This window comes from Nyctibius grandis, chromosome 8 (genome assembly GCF_013368605.1).
Source record: "Nyctibius grandis isolate bNycGra1 chromosome 8, bNycGra1.pri, whole genome shotgun sequence".
In the NCBI taxonomy this organism is placed as follows: domain Eukaryota; kingdom Metazoa; phylum Chordata; class Aves; order Nyctibiiformes; family Nyctibiidae; genus Nyctibius; species Nyctibius grandis.
In genome coordinates this window covers 41,267,291-41,290,208 of record NC_090665.1, presented here as the reverse complement: position 1 = coordinate 41,290,208, position 22,918 = coordinate 41,267,291, and the positions used below count along the sequence as shown (strand labels likewise).

At 39.5% G+C, this 22,918-nt stretch overlaps 1 protein-coding gene across 2 annotated transcripts in view; it reads left to right on the top strand.

Moving 5' to 3' along the window:
• The first annotated feature begins 674 nt into the window (after positions 1–674).
• The window catches only part of SPATA6 (spermatogenesis associated 6), a 45,050-nt gene continuing 22,806 nt past the window's right edge, over positions 675–22,918 (top strand). The window contains exons 1-9 of one of the 2 annotated variants that reach the window (XM_068406820.1): positions 675–817; positions 6,474–6,611; positions 8,156–8,204; positions 9,096–9,137; positions 10,492–10,613; positions 15,139–15,219; positions 19,119–19,397; positions 20,937–21,024; positions 22,751–22,791. In XM_068406820.1, the coding sequence (XP_068262921.1) occupies positions 770–817; positions 6,474–6,611; positions 8,156–8,204; positions 9,096–9,137; positions 10,492–10,613; positions 15,139–15,219; positions 19,119–19,397; positions 20,937–21,024; positions 22,751–22,791 (888 nt within the window). In that variant the 5' untranslated portion in view covers positions 675–769. Of the gene's footprint in view, positions 818–6,473; positions 6,612–8,155; positions 8,205–9,095; positions 9,138–10,488; positions 10,614–15,138; positions 15,220–19,118; positions 19,398–20,936; positions 21,025–22,750; positions 22,792–22,918 lie in introns of both variants that reach the window. The other variant, XM_068406819.1, reaches the window with a different exon arrangement.

Below are 22,918 nucleotides of genomic sequence, written 5' to 3'. Positions count from 1 at the left end.
GGCACTTTAATTTTAACAGTTTGTCCCTTGCGAGGCTGAGGGGCCGAAAATTATCCCACTTTTGATACACCTCCAGCAGCTCAGGACAATGGGCCCCGTAGGGAAGTACCAGCACTGGCCAGTCTGTGAGGTGAGGGAGGATGGCGGTGCCTGAGCAGACTGTGAGGATGAACAGGGGCGAGGACAGAGGGCCCTGTGGAGAGTGGAAAGAGGGTTGAGGGGCAGCACAGGCGGGCCCGGGGAGCTGCTGCCTGGGAGAGGAAGGCGCACAAGGAGCAGATCACGCCATTGCCAGATGGAGGCAGCGGCCCCTGCCTCAGGGCATTGTGGGAAGAGGCGGGCGCGGCCGCGCGCGGCATTGTGGGAGTGATGGCGGCCTTGAGCCGAGCGCAGAGCATTGTGGGAGTGATGGCGGCCGTGAGCTGGCCGGCGAGGGCAGCTCATTGCGGGCAGGAGGGGAAGCCGCGCCGGAGGCGAGAGCTGGCGCCGCCGGGCCAGGCCGGGCCGGGCCGGCAGCCCGCGGGAGGGCAGGCGGGCCCGGCCCGTCCGCTGCTCGCTCACACCCTTTCTCTCAGCCCCGCGGCCCGTCCGCGGGGGACAGTGCGCATGCGCAGCGCCGTGGCGGCCGGAAGCGCCACGGTTGTCGTGACAACGGCGTCGGCCCCGCGGCGCGGCTGAGCCGGAGCGGGCCGGGAGCCGGGAGCGGGCCCTGCACCTGCCCCTGCCCCTGCCCCGGGCTCAGCCCCCGCCCCGGCCCGCCCGCCCTCCCATGCCGCGGAAAGCGCTGCTCTGCGCCCTGCAGCTGGACGTCCGCTTGGTGAGTGCCCGGGCCGCGGCCCCGCCGGCCTCAGTCGGGGCGCGGCGGGCCGCAGGCTGGAGGAGAAGCCGCGGTTTGTCCTTCCGGCGCCGCTTCCCGCCCCGCTTCCCCTTCTCAGCCGCCGCCCCGCTCTACCAGCCCGGGAGTTCTTCTGGGAGGCTGGTCCGGGCCGTGTTGCCGAGCGAGGGGCCGCCCTTCGTCTGGAGCTCAGGCTGGCTTCTGGGCAACTTCTGCCCCTTCTGTGTGTGCGTCCTCCGGCAGCCGGTCCCTGTGCTGCTCGTTGGTGTTAGCAGCAGCCGTGCTCCTTCACAGCTCTCACCTGCCTGTGGAGAAGGTCTTTTTTAAGAGAGAATTATTCTTGTGAAGCCGTATGGCGAAAAGCGCTCTTGAAAAAACAGAGCTAAAGAAATCCCGGGAAACAGCAGCTTATACATGGCATATGCTCCCCTGTGAATGGTGAGGTCCCTGTGAGGGGCAGGAGGTGGCCCTGGGCAGCTCTGAAGTACCTGGGTTTTACATGTGGGTGTTGAGGTCAATAGTTGTGAAAGTGGAAAGTTTTTATGTTAATCATGTTAGGTCAGTTCCTTGTGCAAAGTTTGCGAAGTTTTCTGCTTGCATACAAGGTGGGAGTAAAGTGGAAGTAAGAGACTGTATCATTCTCCTGATAACTTATAAGAAGTAATCGAGGCAGATAGTGCTCTGTTACTCTGGAGTTGTTCACTTCAGAGGCCCTGGTCACTGTAATCCAGGGGTTAGGCCTCCTCATGAGGCAAGTGCTGCCAGAATACTTGCTGCTGAAAGGAAAACTCCAGGTGCCATCCAAAAACATTCAAATGCAGATCCAGAAAGTACATACTGGGAAATGGGTGTGGTATTCCCAATTGCTTAACCACCTTTGTTCCCAAACTTGTGTGGCTGCTCTAAATAGAGCTGTGAATACCTACACATACACGGTAAGGGTATCACCCTAATGGTGTTGCTGTGCTGTCTCAACAGCTAGTGTTCATCTTCATAATGCAAAGGCCCACTTGGAAAGGAACAGGGGTGCTTTCCTCTTCTCTTCCTACTGCCATGAGCTATTCATGTGCCAGGAGACCGTACAGGGGAGGTGTTGTCCCAAGGTCATGCTTCTTCAGTTGTGGGGTGTTTGTTATTCACCCTGTTCTCAAGGCTACAAATAATAGCAGAAAGGGAGAGAACAGGAAATCTCCAACAAAGATCTGAGTGCCCCTGCACATGTGGGTCATTCAGTTATATACCTGCTATACTACATGATTTTTCTCAGATAACCCTTTTAAGAAGTGTGTTTAGTCTAGTTTTGAACCACTTGTTTTACCTTTTTTTACCATTGAAGCCTACTTTGGCATTTCACTTCTGTGATGATTTGAAAACTTTCCAGCCTAAATTTCCTTCTGGCTAGTTGTTGTCCTGCTCTTACACAAATGTCAACACTGGCCTCTCAAATAATTTTTTTTGCTTCCTTGGTGTTTACTCTCTTGATGTATTTTCTGGGCAGCAGTTCTGTCATTTCACCATTCATCTTTGTCAGCTAAAGAGATCTGGTTCTTTCGGTAGTATTTTGTGTGATAGGCTCACCAGTCTTCTGATCATGTTAAGGATGGGTGCTGCTCTTCCACTTTTAATTTGCATTGATCAGGATCGGAATTGAACTCAACATTCCAGATGGGGTCTCACTGTTGCCTTCGATGATGTCAGGGGAAAAAAGTCCCAAATTCATCCTATATATCTTAATATTGGTCTTCTCACAGCTGCACTGCAGTTACACTGTCATTTATTAACACACGTATCATCTTCCCCTCAGCCAGCTTTGAAGGTTACCCCCTCTCCCCAGTGAAAGCAGAAGCTGTTGTCAATACACAGTAGGTGCATCTCATTTCTATTACTGTGGTCCTGCATATATTTTTTTCAATATTTTTTTTCTTGACCTCTGATGATTTCTGAATTTTAATTGGAAAAATTTCATGAGAACACTCTGACTTCTTGTGTCAGGGTCATTAAAAATATTAAAAGACACAGATCCCAGGATATATAAAGGAATGTTTTTAATAGTAACCCTCAGCTTGATGCCTCCCAGTTTTGCACGTTATTGATGCTGTCCTTTGGCCAGTTCTGTATCACCTTAGGACTTTCTTACTAGCTCCCGTCTTCTGCATCATAAGTAATAATTTCTCATGTGGCACCATATGATGTTACTGATGTCCAGATAAATTAGATATCCTTTGTCCAGAAAATAGGCTTTCAAGAAAATGTCAGGTTTTGCTTGACTGATCTATTTTTATGAAACATGCTGCTGGGCTTTTTTCTAGTCATGTTTTCTTCTATATCCGTTGTTCTTTTACTTTTACATATTTAAATATTCTGATTGATGGGGTTATAATTTTTAAGTTCTTTTTTTCTGCCTCACATGGGCCTTGCATTTGTGATTTTTCAGCAGATGGTACTACCCTTGTTTTAGTTATGTATAGATCCAGCAAGAAAAATTACATTCTTTCAGAACCTGGGCTGAAGATGATTCAGCCTCCCTGTGGCTACTTGGTCCAGGCCTAGTACATACTGGGTGACTTCAGTTTCCATCATTTCGTTCTTTAAGTTGTTTTTTTCTTCCTGTATTAAGTATCATTAAAACCAAGGCAAAATAGTCAGTCATGTTTGGGCCATAGATTTGTTAGTTTGCATGTCCTAGTTGATTTGTACTACGTCCTTATTTGCTTTATTTGTAACTAAAGCCTTGTCCAAATTTCTGATGCCTTTTTCTTTTCTTTTACAATGCTCTGTGTATGTCTCAACCCTCTTTGAAACCAATCCACTTGTGTCAGAAGTTCTGTCCTCTTTGTTTTTTCCCTTGCTTTAGGATACAGGTGAGTTTTGCTCCTTTTTTACTTAATGAAATTCCGAGGTCTTTTCTGAACTGAGTCCTTTAGCTCTTTGGTTTATTTCACTGCTAGTTTTTTTTCATTTCTGAAAAGCTGCTCTTCTAAAATGGAAAGTCTTGGTTGAAGACCTTCTTTGGTTTATCCTGCCATTAATTTAAATTGAGTAATTCATGATTGCTCAGACAGAGATTTCATTGTTATTTGGTTTTTTGAGACTAATTTTGGTGCCTACCTCCACTGCTGGCATTTAGATTGCTCATGTAGCAACAGAATGAAATTCACATTCTTCTTCATGTCATTGATACATGGAGAATTCACAAATGCAGCAGCTGAAGGTAGGTAAAGCTTTAAGCACTAAGATGAATTAGTAGCATTGTGGATTACTGCCAGGTAAGGAGACTAAAATGGCATCTCTTCACGTTGAGAAGATTATTTTTTCAACTCTAAGTCCAAAATACTATCCTGTCTGGAAGCTTGCACTGAGCAGAAGTTAATACTGTCCGTTGCCCTTCATAGGGAACTCTTCTTGTTTTGATGATAATGGACAATTAAAGGGATTTTTCAAGGCCTGCCTTTTTCATTGGTTACAGATGCAGCTACAGTTTTAGGACTGAGTATAACAAGCAAATGCCATAGGGGGTTGTGGATAGGTAGGATTCTGTTTCTTTCCATGAGATGAATTCAGTGATTTCTTTATGGCTATTTGTGATGTCCCAGCACCAGGGCTGGTACACATTTTTCCATCCTCCTGGGAACTGCAGCAGAGAAGCCCAGGGTAACACTGTCTTAGACGTTTATCATAGTTCTCCTGGTTGGTTATAAGATCAGTTAATTGCAGCATTGGCATCCCTCTTCCTTTGCTGATCCATGGATAACTATTACAGTGTTTACAATGGTCCCTCGTCCTGCCTGAATAGTTTGCAGTCAGATAAGAGCTTCAGTTTGTCTCCTAAGTGTTCTGTAGCTCCATGCATCCCATATTATAAAATAGATTTAATGAACTGCAGATATGCATGTGTCATTCATTTTTGGAGCTATTTAAAGTTAAATGAACATGTAGATTTGGTGCTCCAGCCCAGGCAATGAATTGTGCAGTTTATCTCAAGGGTAGTAGAAGCACAAGTTTCCACATGTGCTGTCTTGCCCCACATGCTGATTTGTAAGAGTTTATTTCCTTTTACAGGATAGCCAGAATAAATGGCACCTGTTGTTTGCAGTTTTGCCTTCTCCAACGTCGTCAAACCTCTCTCTTTTCATCTCAATAAATAGGCAAATATTGGTTGCCTTCCCTAAGGTGAAAGGCATGAAACCCTAGCTAAAAATGATTGTAAATTCTACAAAAATGTAATGAAGAAAAGCCTAAGCTAATATGACTTATAGTATGTCGGTTGGGGGATCTTGCCTTGTATGAATGAAATCTGTCTCTTTCACTCATTCCTATTCACACTTGCAACTGCACGAGTGTCATACAAGCTGTTTAATGCTTGACAGTCTGTTTCAATTGGGATATCTATTATTCTGGCACTTTTCTTGCAGATTTGAAGCCCTCATCTACACGGAGAGAACCCCCTTTTTTTTTCGTCCTCGGATATTTATGAGTGGAAGCACTATATTTTAGCTTATGCTGTATCTGTAATAATCTATCACACATTCGTTTCTGTTATCTCTTTCAGCTGAGGCTGTTTTTCTGCTGTTTATATAGTTTTCTTTTAGATCCAGTTAGGATTTCTCAAGTAAAACATTCATTTGGGAGTAGGAGACGGTAACCAAAGCACTTATTTTAATTCCTGTCACTCTCTTCGTTTGTCTTTCTACCTGGCAATTGAAAGTCTGAACACTTTCTCCATGATGGAAGAGACAACTCATATTTATTATACTTTAATAAAAAGTGAGCAGTAGAACTGAAGTGAAAGGTGACAATTCTCTGGCTGGGTAACAGAAAAAAAACCATGTGGCTTGGAGAAGATACAAATAGTTTTGCAATGAGTTGTGCACATCCTTGCAGTGAAAACAGAAGTAAGAACATCTGATGTTTATTAGAGCTTTAAAAACATACCAACTTCTTACTTTAAGAATTGTCCAGAGAAAGTTCAGAGATTAGTGGCAGTATCTGGCAGCCTAATGAGGAACCTTCCCTGCCTTGAATACCCTCCAAAGTGGCCAAACTTCTCAGGTAAAACTTTGTGCCATGTATCTGATAGTAGTGGAACATCAGTTGCTTTTTCTCATTTACATATTATAAGGCAAATTTCATATAATATTTGCAAATAAACTTGCGCTTTTTGGTGGCTGGACAGAGTACGGATATCTAAGCATGTACATTTACCATCTTCATTCTCTCTGAGGCTAGGTTAAAATTTGGATGGGTTTTTGTGTCTTGGTATCATGCAGACTTCATTCTACATGACTCTTCATACAGAACCTTGATGTGACCCTTGATGATTAACTCTTACATAATCAGTGCATGCTTTTAACCTTATTAACCTGGGATTGGGATACCAGGTTTCAGTTTTGGTTGAAGACAATGGAGTATGTTTACTTACAGTATTTGGTCCTGATTATTTTAAAATGCTGACTGGTTTTCCTGGTCAGTCTGTGATTTAGAATTGCTTTAGAAAAGAATTTTTTTCACTCTAATCTGTTATAATCTGACTCTCAGAAATCAACCATTTCAACCTTGACCGTTTCATTTTTATCTTGAAAACAGCCGTTACTTCTATAACTAAAGTTCAGTTTGTTTAATGAATGTGCTACTCTTGCAGATAACTTGCCCCGGAGTGCTGTTGAAAGACAAAGAGGAACTTTATCTCAGTGTCTCTGTACTTGGGCAGAACAAAAAAACTCGATGCGTCCCTGCAGTGTTTCCACTCCTCTTTCAAGAAAAACTAGTATTTGAAAAGGTAAGATAATGTCAAGAGCTAATACATGCCAAGTAAAACCCATCCCAAACTCCACAAAAACTCACTGAAAAGCCCCTGAGCACAAGTAATCACACTAAGGATGGCATAGCATTATAACTGCTGCTTCTCTTAGGCACATGCCTCCTTTGTGCTGAAATTATCCACATGGTGACTCAAGAATTACGTGTACTAAAGATTATAATGTATGGTGAAGCTTTTTAGGTGTTTGTTCATTCTTTTGTGAACTGCCCTTTTTCAGTGTCTGTTTTGCTGGCTTAGAAGGAACTGAATGTTGTTGTTCTAAAAATTATGGCAAGGTGAAGAACAAAGACTATAAGATATAGGAGAGTCAATTTAGTAGAAAGATAGAATAGCAGCTCAAGCCTTTTTGGTGACATCTTTCTCCCTTTGAGATACTTTTTTCATGGTTTGTCACCAGAATTCCCAGGTTGGTACTCTGGCCTTATAATTTATAGTTGTTTATCACATATTCTGAGTCCCTACTAGCTTCATTATTAGTACCACAGGGATAATGAAACACAGTATCTAACAGATATGATCTGGCTTCTTGACTACCTATGAATAATAATACTTTGCCCTTCCTAGTTCTTTTCCTTTAAGCATCCCACAGCACTTTGAAAACCAGACTGAGTAAACATCATTGATGCTGTGGTGATGTGCGTGAGATACAAACAGTGATAATTTCACCAGCTACTGAAGAGTGAAAAAAGACCATGTTTTTTTTAAAGGAAACATAACACAAACTACTTAAGGGAAATGTACTGAATATTGTGTTCAGTGTAATTTAGAGGAACTCCAAGACACCAGGATCTCTCTGCTTAGAAAAGAGGTGAACAAGAAAGCTGAGAATAATATCTGTCTTCTTACAAATCACTATTAAATAGGTTTAGATACTTGTGGAGCACCAGTACTTTGGTATTTAGTGTTTGGTACCTTGAACAGCAAAGTGATCTACACCATTCTGCTGAGACTTTCATGCAGAATTAGGGGGAAGTCTATTACCTGCTGAATGTCCAGTGCAACATCCTCCCCTGTTCCTTGCCATCTATTCACATGGATTCAGGTTGAAAAAAACCCTAAGCAGTACTCTGTACGTGAATAGTCACTTCCATAAAAATGAAGCTTAAAGCATTACTAATATATTAAAGAACATATTGTTCATCTATCAGAATTCTAGTACATTCAGCAATTTCTCTTTCTCTCTTTAAATTTTCTCAGACAATACTAATCTCTACGTGTTCAACTCTTCACAATACCTCCTAAATTAAATATGGAGAGGTAACGCTGAATGGCAAGAAAGCATATGACAAGAACTGCTAGCTTTCAATGAATTTGATCATGTGCCAAGTGAAAATTTCAGTTTCCTTTCGTCTTCCAGTGGGGATAGGACTCTTGGCAACCATCTGAAGCAAGGAAGAATATTGATTTTTTTTTTTTTTTTTTTCTCTTCCTTCTCTTTCCCCAGAGGTCCATCTGATGACTTTGACTGTGCCATTATTTTTATTTATTAATTTTTTTTCCAGGTATTTGCTGATGTAGTTGATCCTGGAGACCTTGTGGAGTTACTGGAATGTAGGTTCTGCTTTTTGCGTATACTCTGTTGTATGCATTAATGTCATGCGTGAATGGGCTCTAAAGACTTTTTGGAAGTTTAAAGTATGCGATAATTTTTCTGTCAGGAGCTTGTTCTCTGTAAAGCTAGTGGGTAACCAATGTACTATATCATGTACTAAATAAGTAGGACCCTAGCACTAGTGGGTTTTCAGAATAGAAGATTTGTTGTCAGTGCAGGCAGAGTTTTTTTGCTGTCTTTGGTTACTAGTAACTTACACAAAATACTGTTAGCTAACAAAATGCCTCTAGAAATGTATGCTACATGCCTTAGAACAGAAAAAGAGTAAAAAAGTCATAATTAATGGAAAATCCAGCTGGTTGTCCAGATAGGTAATATATTCCTTTATCTGATAATTTATTTGATTAATTTTCAAATAATATAAGCATAAACTTCTGATTTTTATAAAATTATTGTTTTCATTTTTTTAAGAAAATTATATGTCTTGCCAACATGTGGAGCATAATGAACTGGAGTGAGACAACACTGACCCTGAACTCAAATTCCAGGAATATGCTCCCTCGTACTGGGAGTTTTCTGAAAAAGTGACGAAGCTTTCATCATCTTCTTTAAAAGAAGGGCAAACTTGGCAGCAGATAGAACTTACCAAGTTCTAAGTCAAATTTAGAGTTGTGATTTGTATGCTGCTAATGCCATTGTGTTCATCTGTGGTATTTATGCAAGCTGTTGTTAATTTTCTCTTATTGTTGGTGTAGTGGAAATAGTATAACTTATGCCCAATGCTATGAAGCTTAAATCAGTGAGCTGTTTTTCTTGGATTTTGACTATGAGAATTACTTTCCATTTTAGGTTTTTTTTTAACTCATGAAGAAACTTTTTTTCCTTTCTAGTTGACACAGCAGTGCTTGAACTAATACAGCTCATTCCTCCAGGTATTGTATCAATCTCTTCATAAATTATGCAGTTTAATAGGTGCATTTCCATGAGGACATTGCCCATTACAGCACAATCACTTTTTCCAACACACAAACAACCTAGAAAGCTCTTCAACAAATAGTCCTCTGAATAGAAGATGTTAATAGCTCAAGAGGATCTCATTCTTGAAAGAGAATAATAACTGAATATTGAAATGTACCATGCTCAGGCTTAGGAAAGTGATAATATTTTAAAAATGGAAAAAAACCTGAAATTATCCAGTGAACGCTTATTAACTGCATCACAATTCACTTCTAAAGTGGCTGTCTGTGAAATTTCAGAGTGCATAATCTTGTTCTCAGAATGACACTTTTTTTTCCTTCCATTTTAATAGTGACCATTGGGAAAACTCTTATCCTCACTATAAGTATTACAGGTCTCTTGGGATATGTGAAGATAATAAATAGCAATTTGTCATACTTCTGTTATTGGTTTGTGTGATTATAAAAATCTATTTTAATGAAATTCAAGTGTTCCCATGAATAATGTAAATCTGAATTTTATTGGAAATAAAGTCAAGTTTTAAAGAGGACTCGTTTGGAAACTGTGATATTAAAAGCACTCTCTGTCACTTGTCCTTAGTACTTTCAAGGAAATGATTGCTTCTCTCAGGTGACTCACCGGACTGTTTACTTGAGGGAATGTACTGAACGTGGATTTTTGTTGTGGCAGGATAAAAGATCTTGGTTAAGGAATTTAATTTCATGGGTCAGAGACAGGTGTGATACAGCTCAACATAAGCTGACAAGATGACTGCAATATCACGATTTAAATTTTTTTATAATATACATTCAAGGTTTTCCCCTAAAGAAAGTAATTTTTTTAAAAAAGTAGCAAACCAACATAGTGAGAAAATCTTCAGATAATGAATTTGATGTGGCTTACATTTCTTACTACTATGCCTACTATTACTATTACTATTCTGTAATATGGAATGATGCAGTTTTTCATAAGGGATTGACTACCATTAAAAAAAATCCTGGTTTCTTCTGTGGCATGGAAGGAAAAGAAAGAGGAAAACTGAAGAATTGCCTAGAGAAAACTTCTCATATGTCTTTTAAAGAAGACTGTGTTAACTTCTACAATTTTTTACAATAACAGTGAAACATACTTTCAGAGTAGATTCTGCACATTGCTGCTGCTGATTTAACATGATGAGGTTATTTCCTAGTGTGATACGAGTTTCAGAGCCACGCTGTTAATTTCTAAAGAACCAAATTTATCTTAGTTTCAATATCGTCTTGTGTGAGGTGTCTGTACTATATGGCTTTGTCTATTTTCCGATTAAAGTATATATTTTCTTTTTAGTAGGAAAAATTCTAGCTATGTATGAAGAAAATACAAGAGATTTCCTGTTCCCTGACCCTAAGCTTACCTGTGGGCATCATGGTTTAGATCGTGAGATTTTAATGAAGAGGTCCTCTTCTTTTACAGTGAGTGAATATCTGTGGATTGTATTTATGATAGTGTTTTTCACTGAAAAAACCCCTTGAACTACTTCAAATGAAAAGCGATTACTTCTGACAGATTTTGCCATTTAAGGTGCTGAATGTACAAATCTGCAGTTGAACTTTGGTGAAGGTATAATCTTTTTTTCAAAATGCTTGAAGAAATTATTTAATGTGAAAAAGTTAGTTTCCACTTGGTTTGCAATGTGGCACCATGACATGTCTTCCATTGAATTCAATCTGTGGTGCAGTTGGTAGTTGAAGGGATGAAAGAGAAGATGATGTCATATCAACTTCATGGTTCTCAACAGATAAACCATGTCACCCTCCCTCCTCAGTCTCTCTTTGTTGCATTTTGTTTCAGACCATTTTTGGTACTGTTTAGGACAATGACAGTCAGTACAAATTTATAGTGCTATGCCATCTGAGCTGTGGGCCTCCCTGAGGTGCAAGATCTCCACTAAAATAGTAAGGTACTGAAACTTAGCTTAGTGCTGCATGATTGTTTTTCAGTTTCAAAGCCTGTTTCTTAAGGTCTGTTCAGACCATTTACGCTCATTTAGTAAATTGCCTTTCCTACAGTTTCAGAAAAGCTATGATAAACAACAACTAACTGGCAGAATAAGTGCAATGAATTAATGTTAATTTTCTGGCAATAAGGGCTCAAGTACATAGTAAATTAAAATGAATTTATCTCACACTGCCCTTTCATAGAGTTTGGCTGTTGAATCTTAGGTGTCAGTGGGATAACTCAGGAAGGCACTTTGAAGATGATGGTAATGATGTGGGAGATGTGTTTTGGGGGTTTGTTTTATTTGTCCTATTCTGGTTAAATTTTACTAGTGGAGTGGTAGGACATTGGGTTTGGGAGGACAGTGACTCTGTTGCCCTGTCTGTTGTGATTGGATTAAAAACACATGGCAGGAGGGAAGTGCTGATTAAAGGTCACTGGTAACTTTTAGCTGGTATAATCTTTCCCCTGCGAGGACAACCTGGACATTGCCCAGTCACTTGCAATTAGAAGTGCTAATTTGGTATCTAATGCTATATTACATTTGAATGAATTAAATCTGTGATTTTTTTTCATACAAAATGTATGGTTCTGCAGCAGCTTAAACTGTCCCTGAAAAAATAGCCATTATTCTTTGGCCATAGCATCTCTTTGATATGGCTTATTCTATGCATGTTAGTGGTGGCTCAAGAGAGGGGGTGGGACTGCATTGCTTTCATATTACTTATAGAATAGGTACTTTTCTGGTGTTGAGAAAGAATAGCTAGGAGTAGATAAATGAGGTGGTATTAGCAAAATTATTTCAGATTTTTTGTAAATGCAATATAATGAATCTTTGTAAAAGCAGAGCCACTAGAGAAGATGATTGACCTTTTTTTGTTGGACTGAGTTCTAATACAAAAAAGATATATTGTCTAATAAAGAGAAGGTGCCATAATTTGTGAGCTGTGAGAAGATGTGATCAGAGTAATTTGGATATGTAGCTGAATGATGACACTGTGGTAGCTTTAAAAAGTTGACTGATGTAAGACAGAAATGTACTTCCATGTCCTTGGGAACGGTGTAAATGAAATCCATCTTTGCCCTGAAACGAGGACTGCAGAAGCATCTGTTGCTCCATTCCTTCTCCATTGCAGAAAGAACAATTTAAGGATGGATTTGGCATACTGACCCCATTTTCAGGAACAATAAAGAAGCTGTGTTTGATGGAATTGGAGGGAGGCTTCTGAAAGAACTTGTGTTCCTCTCCTTTCTTCCCAAATGAGATATCTGTGAGAGGATTTTTACCTCCAGTAGAAATGCAGTCTCAAATGCCTCCATCTTCTAGTGTTCCCTAAGCTTTACTGGCAAGTATCTCCTGCTAACTCTGTTAGCACCAAGCACTGAATGCGAATGCTAAGCAAAAGGGAAAGTGTTAAACAAGGTCGTGAGAACCCTCACATTATTCCTATGCTAGCCAAGCCATGTTCTTCCCACTTGAAAAGTTACTTATAGCTAGCTGAGATGTTAAGTATTTTTGACTGACAGCTGTGCTGCATTGGCACTTTGATTCCCAAAAAATTTGTCTTTTATTAAAAAAATAAAGGTAGCAACAGCAAGGTTATGGTTGTGGAGTTCAGATAGGCAGTGACAAGCAGTGTCTTATTAACACTGCTAATCTGCCAGTTGGAAGGAATCCCAAGTTGAGAGGATCAGAACTCCTCCAGAAATCTGGTACTTGGCTGATAATGTCTCTGGCTAAATGTCTTATGAGGCTTACAAACACAATATGCATACAAGATGCGCCTCGAGTTATCTCTCCTGGTCCAGTGTTGCCCAGCTGAGGCTTTTGCTGGCTCTTCTGTATTTCTCTGCAACCCTTGCCTTTCAGAATATGTTTAAGCCTTGACTGGTGGTGACTTCTTACAGATGTTCTTATCTCCATTCCCCACCCTCATGCAGTATTTGCCATGTTACTTAAAACAGTTTCTTTTCAGTTATACTGTCTTTCATTAGCATACCAATACAAGACCTTCTATTATATTAATATATACTTTTTTAAGCTACAGACTTGTCCTCATGCTCCTTACAGTCAAAAGCACATATTAGACTTGTTTTCTAACTTGGGTTCTTCTAAATATGAACCACCTTTGCAGTTTCTCTGTGATCAAATTAATATTATGTCCATATCACATCTGTTTAATGTCTGGTACAGAAAGACTGACAAGCCTGTTCAGGGCTGCAGACACAACTAAGCTAGACGCAGAGGAATAGGTCCCAAAAACTTTCTGGCTGGATTTTCATTTACAGATGTGTTTGGGGCTATACAGCAGTCTTACATAATACCATATTGAATATCCTTCAGCAATCCCTGGTTTGGAAACTGCAGAGAACAGAAGAACTCCTCTGATTGCTTTTGGCCTATAAGTTACTCTTGACATATCCAGACCTATGTATGTGAGTGCCATCCCATATTCCCTCTCCATGAACCATTTCTCTGAAGAAACCATGGGTTTGTGTGATTTTTTAGCTATAAGCATTTAACAGTTCTGTAATCATTCTCAGTCTCTGTAAGAGCAGTAGGTGCTCTGCTGTTGCTTTTTATAGAAGACTTACTAATTCTGATGTGTGTGTTTTTAAATTGTTGATAGCACTTGACAATTCATTAGTAGTAAAAATGAGTTGATTAAAGACGGTCGGCTTTAAAATCTTTTATATGCCATAACTTGACTTGATTGAATCCTGGACTCTCTTAATTGCTATGACTGAGCTTTCTTGGCATTTTTGTCATTTCATTTCCATAATCTAGCCTGAGGCCAGGTCATATTCCCTTATGGGAAATCAGTTTGTGTTTAGACAGGTGGTAGAGAATAGTTTGGTTCAGCCGTAGACTTCAATCATGAAGTTCCTGTTAATTCTTAAGAATGTGGGAGATTAAAATTGTGGCAGACTCACAAACAGACCAGCTCCTTTTCCTTTCTCAGTGATTTTGTGTGTTCATGTGCACAGATGCCCATGCACACAGATGCCTCGGGGCAGCAGACTCTGTCCATGTTGAAAGAAGAGAGGGTAGAAAGTTCTAAGGACACTTGATTCTCTCTCTGCTTCTACAGAGCTGTATCAGGTCCACATAGATGATTCCCATTTGTTTATAGAATATGTGGCCTTTAGTTCTTTTATGCCTTTTTTAATGTTGTCATTTTGGGAAATAACACTTGTGTGTAATAATATCTGCCATTTACACTGACTACATTTTGTGTATGTTGGCCAATTCTAGCTAAATTTAACAGGAAGCAGAGCTCTCAAAGGTTTCATGTTTCTAGACATGGCTGAAGTAAAAGAAGATGAGTTGAACAGAAACTGTTAGCTGTACAAAGATGGAAGGACCTGCTGGCCATTAATACATGTGTGCTGGTTGACCGGGAGGCCCAGTTGGACCCCTCTGACTCCAAACTGATCAAACTAGGGCTGCCTCTTGCCAGCCACATGTGTAAGAGGGGATTGAGAGGAAGGGAAACATGGTTATAGTACATGGGAGACAATCCACAGAAGTCAGACTTTGTAACAAATGAATAGTTATTGCAGTGTAATTGACAAATTTTCAAAATATTTTTAAAAAAAGATTGCACAACTGAGTCTGTTTATAAATAAGTTTCCAAAGTTAACCTTAATGAAACTTCTAGAGCATGGCTGGAATTTTTATTGATGCTATATAGCATGGCATGAAAAATCTTTAAAAGTGCTTTTGACAAAGAAATGTATTGAAATAAAAGTCAGACCTTAATTGTTGTACGAAACCAATATAATCAGCTGTAATTGAATTGTCAGAAATGCAAATGTTAGCATCTTGACATTTACCATTGCTGTTCTGTCTTTTCTAATTATCTTTATTAAAGGCTGAAATTAACAAAGGAAATGGCTGAAAATTAGGAATGGTTTGTTACTTTAGGTGACATTTACTTCTTTGATACCCTTTATCTTGAGTTGGAGCTTGATGTTCAATTATTGTCTCTCTTCTAGGGAATTGCACCAAAATTGAGATTTTCTACAACTTCCCTTATTACAGAAAGTCTGTTAAGCTCAGGAACGAGTCCCATACAGGTTAGCATAATTTAATTGTTTGCAATTTAATTTCTAGATTTAATATTGATAGCCTTGGTTCCAATTTTTGCATGTGCTGCTCACTTCAAACTTTTCTCATTCTTTTGTTGTGGTTAAAGCAGTTGTCATGGGTTCTTGACAACTTGATTAAATTTTTAATCAAGTATGAGTAAAGAGTGGGTTTGGTGCATGACAGTAAATGCTGAGAGTTCCTTGAATCTGAAACAATTATTAGCTCCTATGCTTTATGATCAGCTGAAGTGTCAATCCCTGGTGTTTTTGTAGGTGGGAAGATGCCTTCTCACCATTTCTTGCTGACACTTAAAATTAAGGTGGGACAATGAAAGCTAGGTGAAGTCGGAGAAGGTACATTATCAAAACCAAACCAATTAATTTAATTGTTTTCCATTACAATATAAGTAACAGTAATGGAAATGAAGATTTTTGTTGAAAAGGCTGTCACCAATATTAAGCTGGAAATGCTGCTTCTGCAACAAGCAAAGTTAAAGGTGAAGTAGCTGAAGAGACTGGGGGGGAAAAAAAACCCTCTCTGATGTGTTTGTTCATTTGGTAGCACCCTTCTCTGATCTCACAAATTGGAATTTTGGTTGGGTTTTCTGGCACAAGCTGTCACATAAAGTTACTCTTATGTCCTCCTTTTTTTGCTGTATTATTGGAAAACGGTGCAGCATTATTAAAATGGAATGATTGTCAGGAAGGTTTGCGTGCAAAGAGGGTTAGGTGACCTTGACCTGTTTGTGGCATTGCTAATTGCTTCACTGAGAAGTTTCTTCCAAATTTAGCAAACGAAATGTATTGGGACGCTTAGATAAAGAATTAAAAAAAAAAAAAAAATCAGTGAAAATTGCCATTGTCAGAAAACTAACTTCACTGATGGTGACTTCAATAAGGTCAGTTTGATTTAAAATTTAAAATGTACTTAAAAGTATTTAATGTGTTATGAACGGCATATCAAATTCGCACGTGTTGCAGTGAAGGTCTAGTTTCACAACTGATGTAATCCAGAAGAAGCACAACCTAGTTATGGTGAAATTGAAATTAATCTTGGAGAATTAGGTCTCGTTTTGTTTGGGCCAGTTCCATACTCTGGCTTACTACCAGCTGCACAAGTGCTAATACAGGCATGAGAAAGACAGTGGCATGAATAGTCTGTGTGATGCCAGATTTAAACTATGTTGATACATAACAAATGAACAACCTCAGGCCTCATTCATTGTTGGGTGTTGAGGGAAAGGCTTGAAGGCAAGCTGGGCATTTCATTTCTGGGTTCCTCTGAACTGAAGTAGTGCATGCAACATACAGATTTCAGACCTAATGTCAAACTTCCTCAAGCTTGAAAAAGGATTTCTAACAGGAAGAATAGTCTTGCTATGCCATTATTTCTTATCTTTTATAACCTATGAATTTGGGCCAAATTTGATGAAAAAGCCTAATTATCCATACTGCGGTATTCAAAGTTAAAACATGCTGCTGACTAAGTAGCCTGATAAGAGTTGTATAATCTAGAGTGCCTTGACCTATAAAGCTTGTAGAGTAATTGAATGCTCATTTAATGCCAGGAATTACAAAGGAATGATAATATATTTCAAACAGAACTTCAGTGTTGGAAAGAGTTTCCCAGAATTTGAAATCAGTTACTGAAGAAGTTAAAAGTTATTTGGAGGAGGTGTCAGTCCTGGTTGTTAGGTAGGCTTTGCTGGTAACAACAACAAAATTACACCACCACCCCTGCCTGTGGTGTGGGAAGGGAGGTGGTGAGGTTGGTTGTTCCTCTGTTCTTCTGTCATAGAATCATAGAATCATTTAGGTTGGAAAAGACCTTTAAGATCATCGAGACCAACCGTAATAGCCTTGATTCCATACCTATGTACAGCAGAATAAATAGTCTTTATTCTGCTGTGTGTAGGTAATTCAAAAGCTATATCAATTCCGATATTGTTTTAAGGCAATATTTGATAATGGTGTGATTGGATGTGTCAAGTGCCAGTTTTACAAATAAACAGCTGCTTTGCCTCTTCTTTTGCAAAAGTATTCATGTGATTTGAGAGGATCTTTGGAAGATGGTCTTTAAAGATTTTGGGGGAGGGCGGAGTGTTGGTTTTTTTTACTAAATATAGCTTCTTGATTATAACTGTTTAAAGAACTAGTACATTCACCATGATTCAAGAGAATGTGATGACACTTCTTGTGAGGCTTTAGGCAACTCTTAATAAATATAATTTAAACTATTAAATAGGCTTCTATTTTATTTATGTATTTATTTTAAAGGATAAGAATTTTAAAAGGCTTAAAAAAAGTTTAAACAGGTGAAAAAACGCTTCAAATCTGTGTATGTCCAATCCAGGTAAAGTCTGTGTTAAACAAATCTACTTGTGTTAGTAGATGAGGGCAGGGCTGTGGATGTAGTCTATCTAATCTTCAGTAAGGCATTTGACACTGTCTCCCACAGCATCCTCCTAGACGAACTAGCTGCCCGGGGCTTGGATGGGTGGACTCTTCGATGGGTTAAAAACTGGCTGGATGGCCGAGCCCAGAGAGTGGTGGTGAATGGGGCAAAGTCCAACTGGCGGCCGGTCACTAGCGGTGTTCCCCAGGGCTCAGTTCTGGGGCCGGTGCTGTTCAATATCTTTATAGATGATCTAGACGTAGGGATTGAGTGCACCCTCAGCAAATTTGCAGACGACACTGAGCTGGGTGGGAGTGTTGATCTGCTGGAGGGTAGGAAGGCCCTACAGAGGGATCTGGACAGGTTAGATAGATGGGCCGAGACCAACGGCATGAGGTTCAACAAGAACAAGTGCCGGGTCTTACACTTCGGCCACAACAACCCCATGCAGCGCTACAGGCTGGGGGAAGAGTGGTTAGAAAGCGGCCCGGCGGAAAGAGACCTGGGGGTGCTGATCGACAGCCGGCTAAACATGAGCCAGCAGTGTGCCCAGGTGGCCAAGAAGGCCAATGGCATCCTGGCCTCTATTAGGAATAGTGTAGCCAGCCGGTCTAGGGAAGTGATCGTCCCTCTGTACTCGGCACTGGTGAGGCCACACCTTGAGTACTGTGTCCAGTTCTGGGCCCCGCACTTCAAGAAAGATGTTGAGGTGTTGGAGTGAGTCCAGAGGAGGGCGACCAAGCTGGTGAAGGGTCTGGAGGGTCTGACCTCCGAGGAACGGCTGAGGGAGCTGGGGTTGTTTAGCCTGGAGAAGAGGAGGCTCAGAGGTGACCTTATTGCAGTCTACAACTACCTGAAGGGAGGTTGTAGTGGAGTGGGAGTTGGCCTCTTCTCCCGGGCAACTAGCGATAGGACAAGAGGACACAGCCTCAAGCTTCGCCAGGGGGGGTTTAGGTTGGACATTTGGAAGAATTTATTTTCGGAACGGGTTATTAGACATTGGAATGGATTGCCCAGGGAGGTGGTGGAGTCACCATCTCTGGATGTGTTTAAGAAAAGACTGGACATGGCACTTAGTGTTATGGTCTAGTTGACAGCGCGGTGTCAGGGCAATGATTGGACTCGATGATCCCAGAGGTCTCTTCCAACCTGGTTGATTCTGTGATTCTGTAAATGAACTTCTGACAAAATTCAGTTTAATTTTTTACAGTCTCTGTACACTTAACTGAGTGAGAAAGCTAATTGGGCAAGTATGAGACGACCTTATTATCTAACATGTAGTAATGTGTGTTTTAACGTCCTTCTGGTTTCAGAGAAAACAGTAAATATGTTGCTGTTTTTTAAGTTGCTGTTTGATTACAGTTTTTTGAGAGGAACTTCAGCTGGCATGGCATCTATTTCTGTTAAAATTATTAGTTCCCTGTTTGCATTATTTTCAGCGATCTTTGTTCTGCATGCTGTCAAACCAGATAATTTCTCTTTTTCACTTTAGGGTGATTTGAATTGGATACATCACTCAACCCCAAATGGAAAACTGCAAACTAAGTTACCAAAGAAAAATGCTCGTTCACCTGAGAAAAGCAAGCGCAGCTTAGCGACAAAGAACTACGAGAAGCCTACAATAGCTTCTAAATCACGTTCTCCGTCTCCATACACAAAAAGACGAATGTGTGAGCTATCAGAAGAAGCCAGGCAACGACTGAGCCATTTAAACCTTGGTCCTTATGAATTCAGAAGAGAAACCGATAAACCTCCATTTGTAGTTAGACGGGTTTGTATTCTCTCCAAAGTGCTTCCAGTTTAAGCTCAGATCAAATATTTTTCTTTCACTAAACACTGCTCCAAAAATTCATTCAGCTCTTAGTTTAGATGAATAATTTTTCTCTCCTTAACAGTCTGTCACATAGTGATTTAAATGTAAAATTAACTAAAATAAAATTTCTTTTATCCGCTTTAGTAACAGACAAAGATCAAATTCTTTCATGAATATCTTGGTTAAATTCTCTGAGGCCCCATTTCTTTTCTTCCAGCGCACTAGACAGGATAATAGGTGTATAAATTCAGCTTGGAAGTAATTGATATTAGTATTAAAAATTCCTGAATAAGACTTTAAAGAAAGAGTGTCTAGTCACATTATGAACAGTTACACTTCCTCTCTTTCAACTTTTTTTATGTTGGCATCCTATGATCTTTGAAACACTTCCTTTGCTCAGAGCTACATCTCTAACACTTGGGCTTAGAGTTCATAACCAACCTGACTTTAGCAGCCGCATAAGGACTTTTTGCTAACCGTATGTGAAAAATTGTTCTGAAATTAAGTACTTATTTAAAGAAACAGTGTTTTAAGTGCTTTAATACAAAGGGACCAGATTTCCCAGCCTCTTGGAGGATCGTATTCTCATATATTTTTTTTCTCTTAATTTCTCTTATGACTGCAACAATCCTTTATTTTTAGAATACTACTTTGAATGTACAGGGGCAGAGATGGGATTATTCTGATTCTGTGCTATGACATTATGATTTGTGTACAATTCTGGACACTTGTCACAGCTATTGAGATAATATAGTGTTTAATTAGTTTGCTTCTCACTTTATTTAATTTGTTTCTAGTTTATGTACAAATAAATTAATGATATCCTGTCAAATTTTAGAATTCTTTTCCAAGTTTTATTCTACATGTAGGTACCTTTTAGAAATTCAGACATTAGCCCTGATAAGCCATTAATCATTCATCAACCTACTGTTTATCTCTCTCTGTCTCAGATATTTTTCTTGTAACTCATTTTAATCAATTCTTCTGTTTTTGAACTATAGGTGAAGTTCAGTTTAATTATAGCATCTTTAAACACTGATTACTGATTTTGATTGCTTGGTTATGTTTGTACAAGAAAAGAAAAAGCTTGTCTCTTAATGTACCATATTCTGGCTGTCATGGCCTTTCTAGATTGAGAATGCTCTAGATTGAGAATCTTTATTGCTGAGGACTCTTTTGGTCTAGAGATACCAAGGGTTGTTTAAAAAGACTGCAGACATTGTAGATGAAGGAGGAACAATCTGCATTTTTTTTTTTCTTTGAACAATATGATATTCAGAATTTTCTAGACCTTTCTAGCACTTTTTTTTTTATGCACAGTGATGCTAATGATACGCATAATATGGGCAAAGTGTTGTGAAAATAGTTTTAAATAGTATTTAAATAAAATAAAATATTTCAGAAAGGACTAGATGTGATCTTATGAATGAAAACAGAAAAAAAAAAAAGGAATTGATACATCTGATACTGAGCATTTTAACAGTATTTTTGCTTCAGGTTGAACAACCAAGTCCTGGTGTTAAACTTCATACCCATTGTCCCATGCGAGAAAGCACAGCGGAAGCCTGGACCAAGGTAGACCATGGTCAGTATTTTCTGCTATATATCTCATTAATGCTTCTGTTTTCTGCAGTAGTTTAGTGAGGTTATTTTTGGAGGGAGTTTTTGTTTTGGTGTTTTTATTTATTTAAAAAAAGTCAGTCTATAATGGAGAAAAAGCTGTTCTTTCTTCCTAGGAATAGGAAGAATACTGAATAAGCTACTGCTGCAAAAGGTGGTTTTGGATAGTTCTTTACCTCATGAAACTTAGAACATAGTTCTACATGATATTAAAGTAGGAGTAGAAAATACCAAAGCCCAGGCGAGTGCTCTATTTCGCTCCACTTGCTTTGATGAGTTGGTTAGTGGAGCAAACCTGCACTACAGTCTGTGGGTGTGTTGATCAGGCTTGGAGTATTGATCATTTTGAAGTTCAAGGGCTCTGTTACTTCAAAAATGAATAATGTTTATTTCAGCAGTATTTGTGAGTAGTGGATCAGTGACTTACCATTATTAATGAGCATCCAGGATGTGCTCGTGTATCTGTTTCAGCATTCATTGGTATCAGTAAGTGAGGGTTTAATAAAAGGTGTGGGAGCAGAAATTTAGGGAAGTACCCTAAAACTTGATTTTATTGCATGTGTCTGGCAATATGAGGATTTTAATGAATCTCATCAGTATTTGTTTGTTATGTGTGCTCTGCCTCATTTTTATTGTGCCTCCTCACTAATTATAAATTGTTATATAGCAAGTCATTATGAACTTGTTATTTTACATTTATTCTTTGTAGTAGAACTGGGTGCAGGATTTTATAGGTTTCACATAGCCTTTGAGGTCATACTTACCAATCTATAGTAGCTGGATAATGTAACAGACCTATTACCATCTGATACCATTAGGAAATGAGTTGGTCATTTCTGGACAGTGGTTAGGAGACCAAAATCTACCTCGCTATTAATATCCAGAGGATTCACTGGTCACCTGCTTGTGTCTTGAGGCTTAACTGTAACTTCTGAAAAAAACAGATTCCTGGGATTAGAACTCTTAATACTGACAGTACAGTTTAGTCCTTTTTTGCTTTCGTGCAGGTAGCTAATAGAGGGGTGTCTTTACCTTGCTGTACAGCATAGAAGTACCTCTTCGGCTTTGGGTCACAGTGAGAGGGTTGTTCAGTATGGACTGATATAACCGATCAAGAAGCCAGACATAATTTAATGTCAGTCCCTCAGGGATGAGGTGCATATTGACATGGGTGAAACATCCTAACCTGGTATGGACCTAATAGTTTCCCATGTATGTTTCCATGGGCTTTGAACTCGTGTTTGTGGGTTAGTGGTGAGGGAAGGAGTGAAGAGGTGATAAAAGGAGGGAGAGGAGGTGTCATAGGGAAACTTGTTGAGAAAAGATTAGTAAGGTAGTGTCATGTACATGAGAATTTTTGGGAATGGTAGAGCTTGATTTTATATTGGTTTAGGCAATTAACAGCTTAACAAAATGTGCCACTTCTGTCTATGCAGAAGACTGTGCGTACACTGATTCATTATTATAAACACTGTATTCCAATAAATGTGAAGTCATTGTTTTCAGCTAAAGTAGAGTGATTTCCTGAAATATTCTGAGGAGTCTGTTTAGAATATCACAATGTATAATAATAAATTGGTTTAGTACTGTTTGGGAGGAGAGGTAAGCTAGTTTGTAAAAGATTTCATAAAATTTAGGACGTTTGGATTTTCTTTTGAATTTCCTCTGGATGCACCTTTTTCTTTCTCCAGATCCTTCTCTTCTCGGCAGCTACAGACCCAAGAAAGCCAAAGTGAGTACTCTGAAGTGCTGTTGTTTACAAAGTGGTTTTTGGAAAGCTCTGAGTGAGAAGGATTGTCCTGCATTGGTATTTTTGAAACTTTATCTACTATAGTATCAAAAACAAGAAAAGGGATATT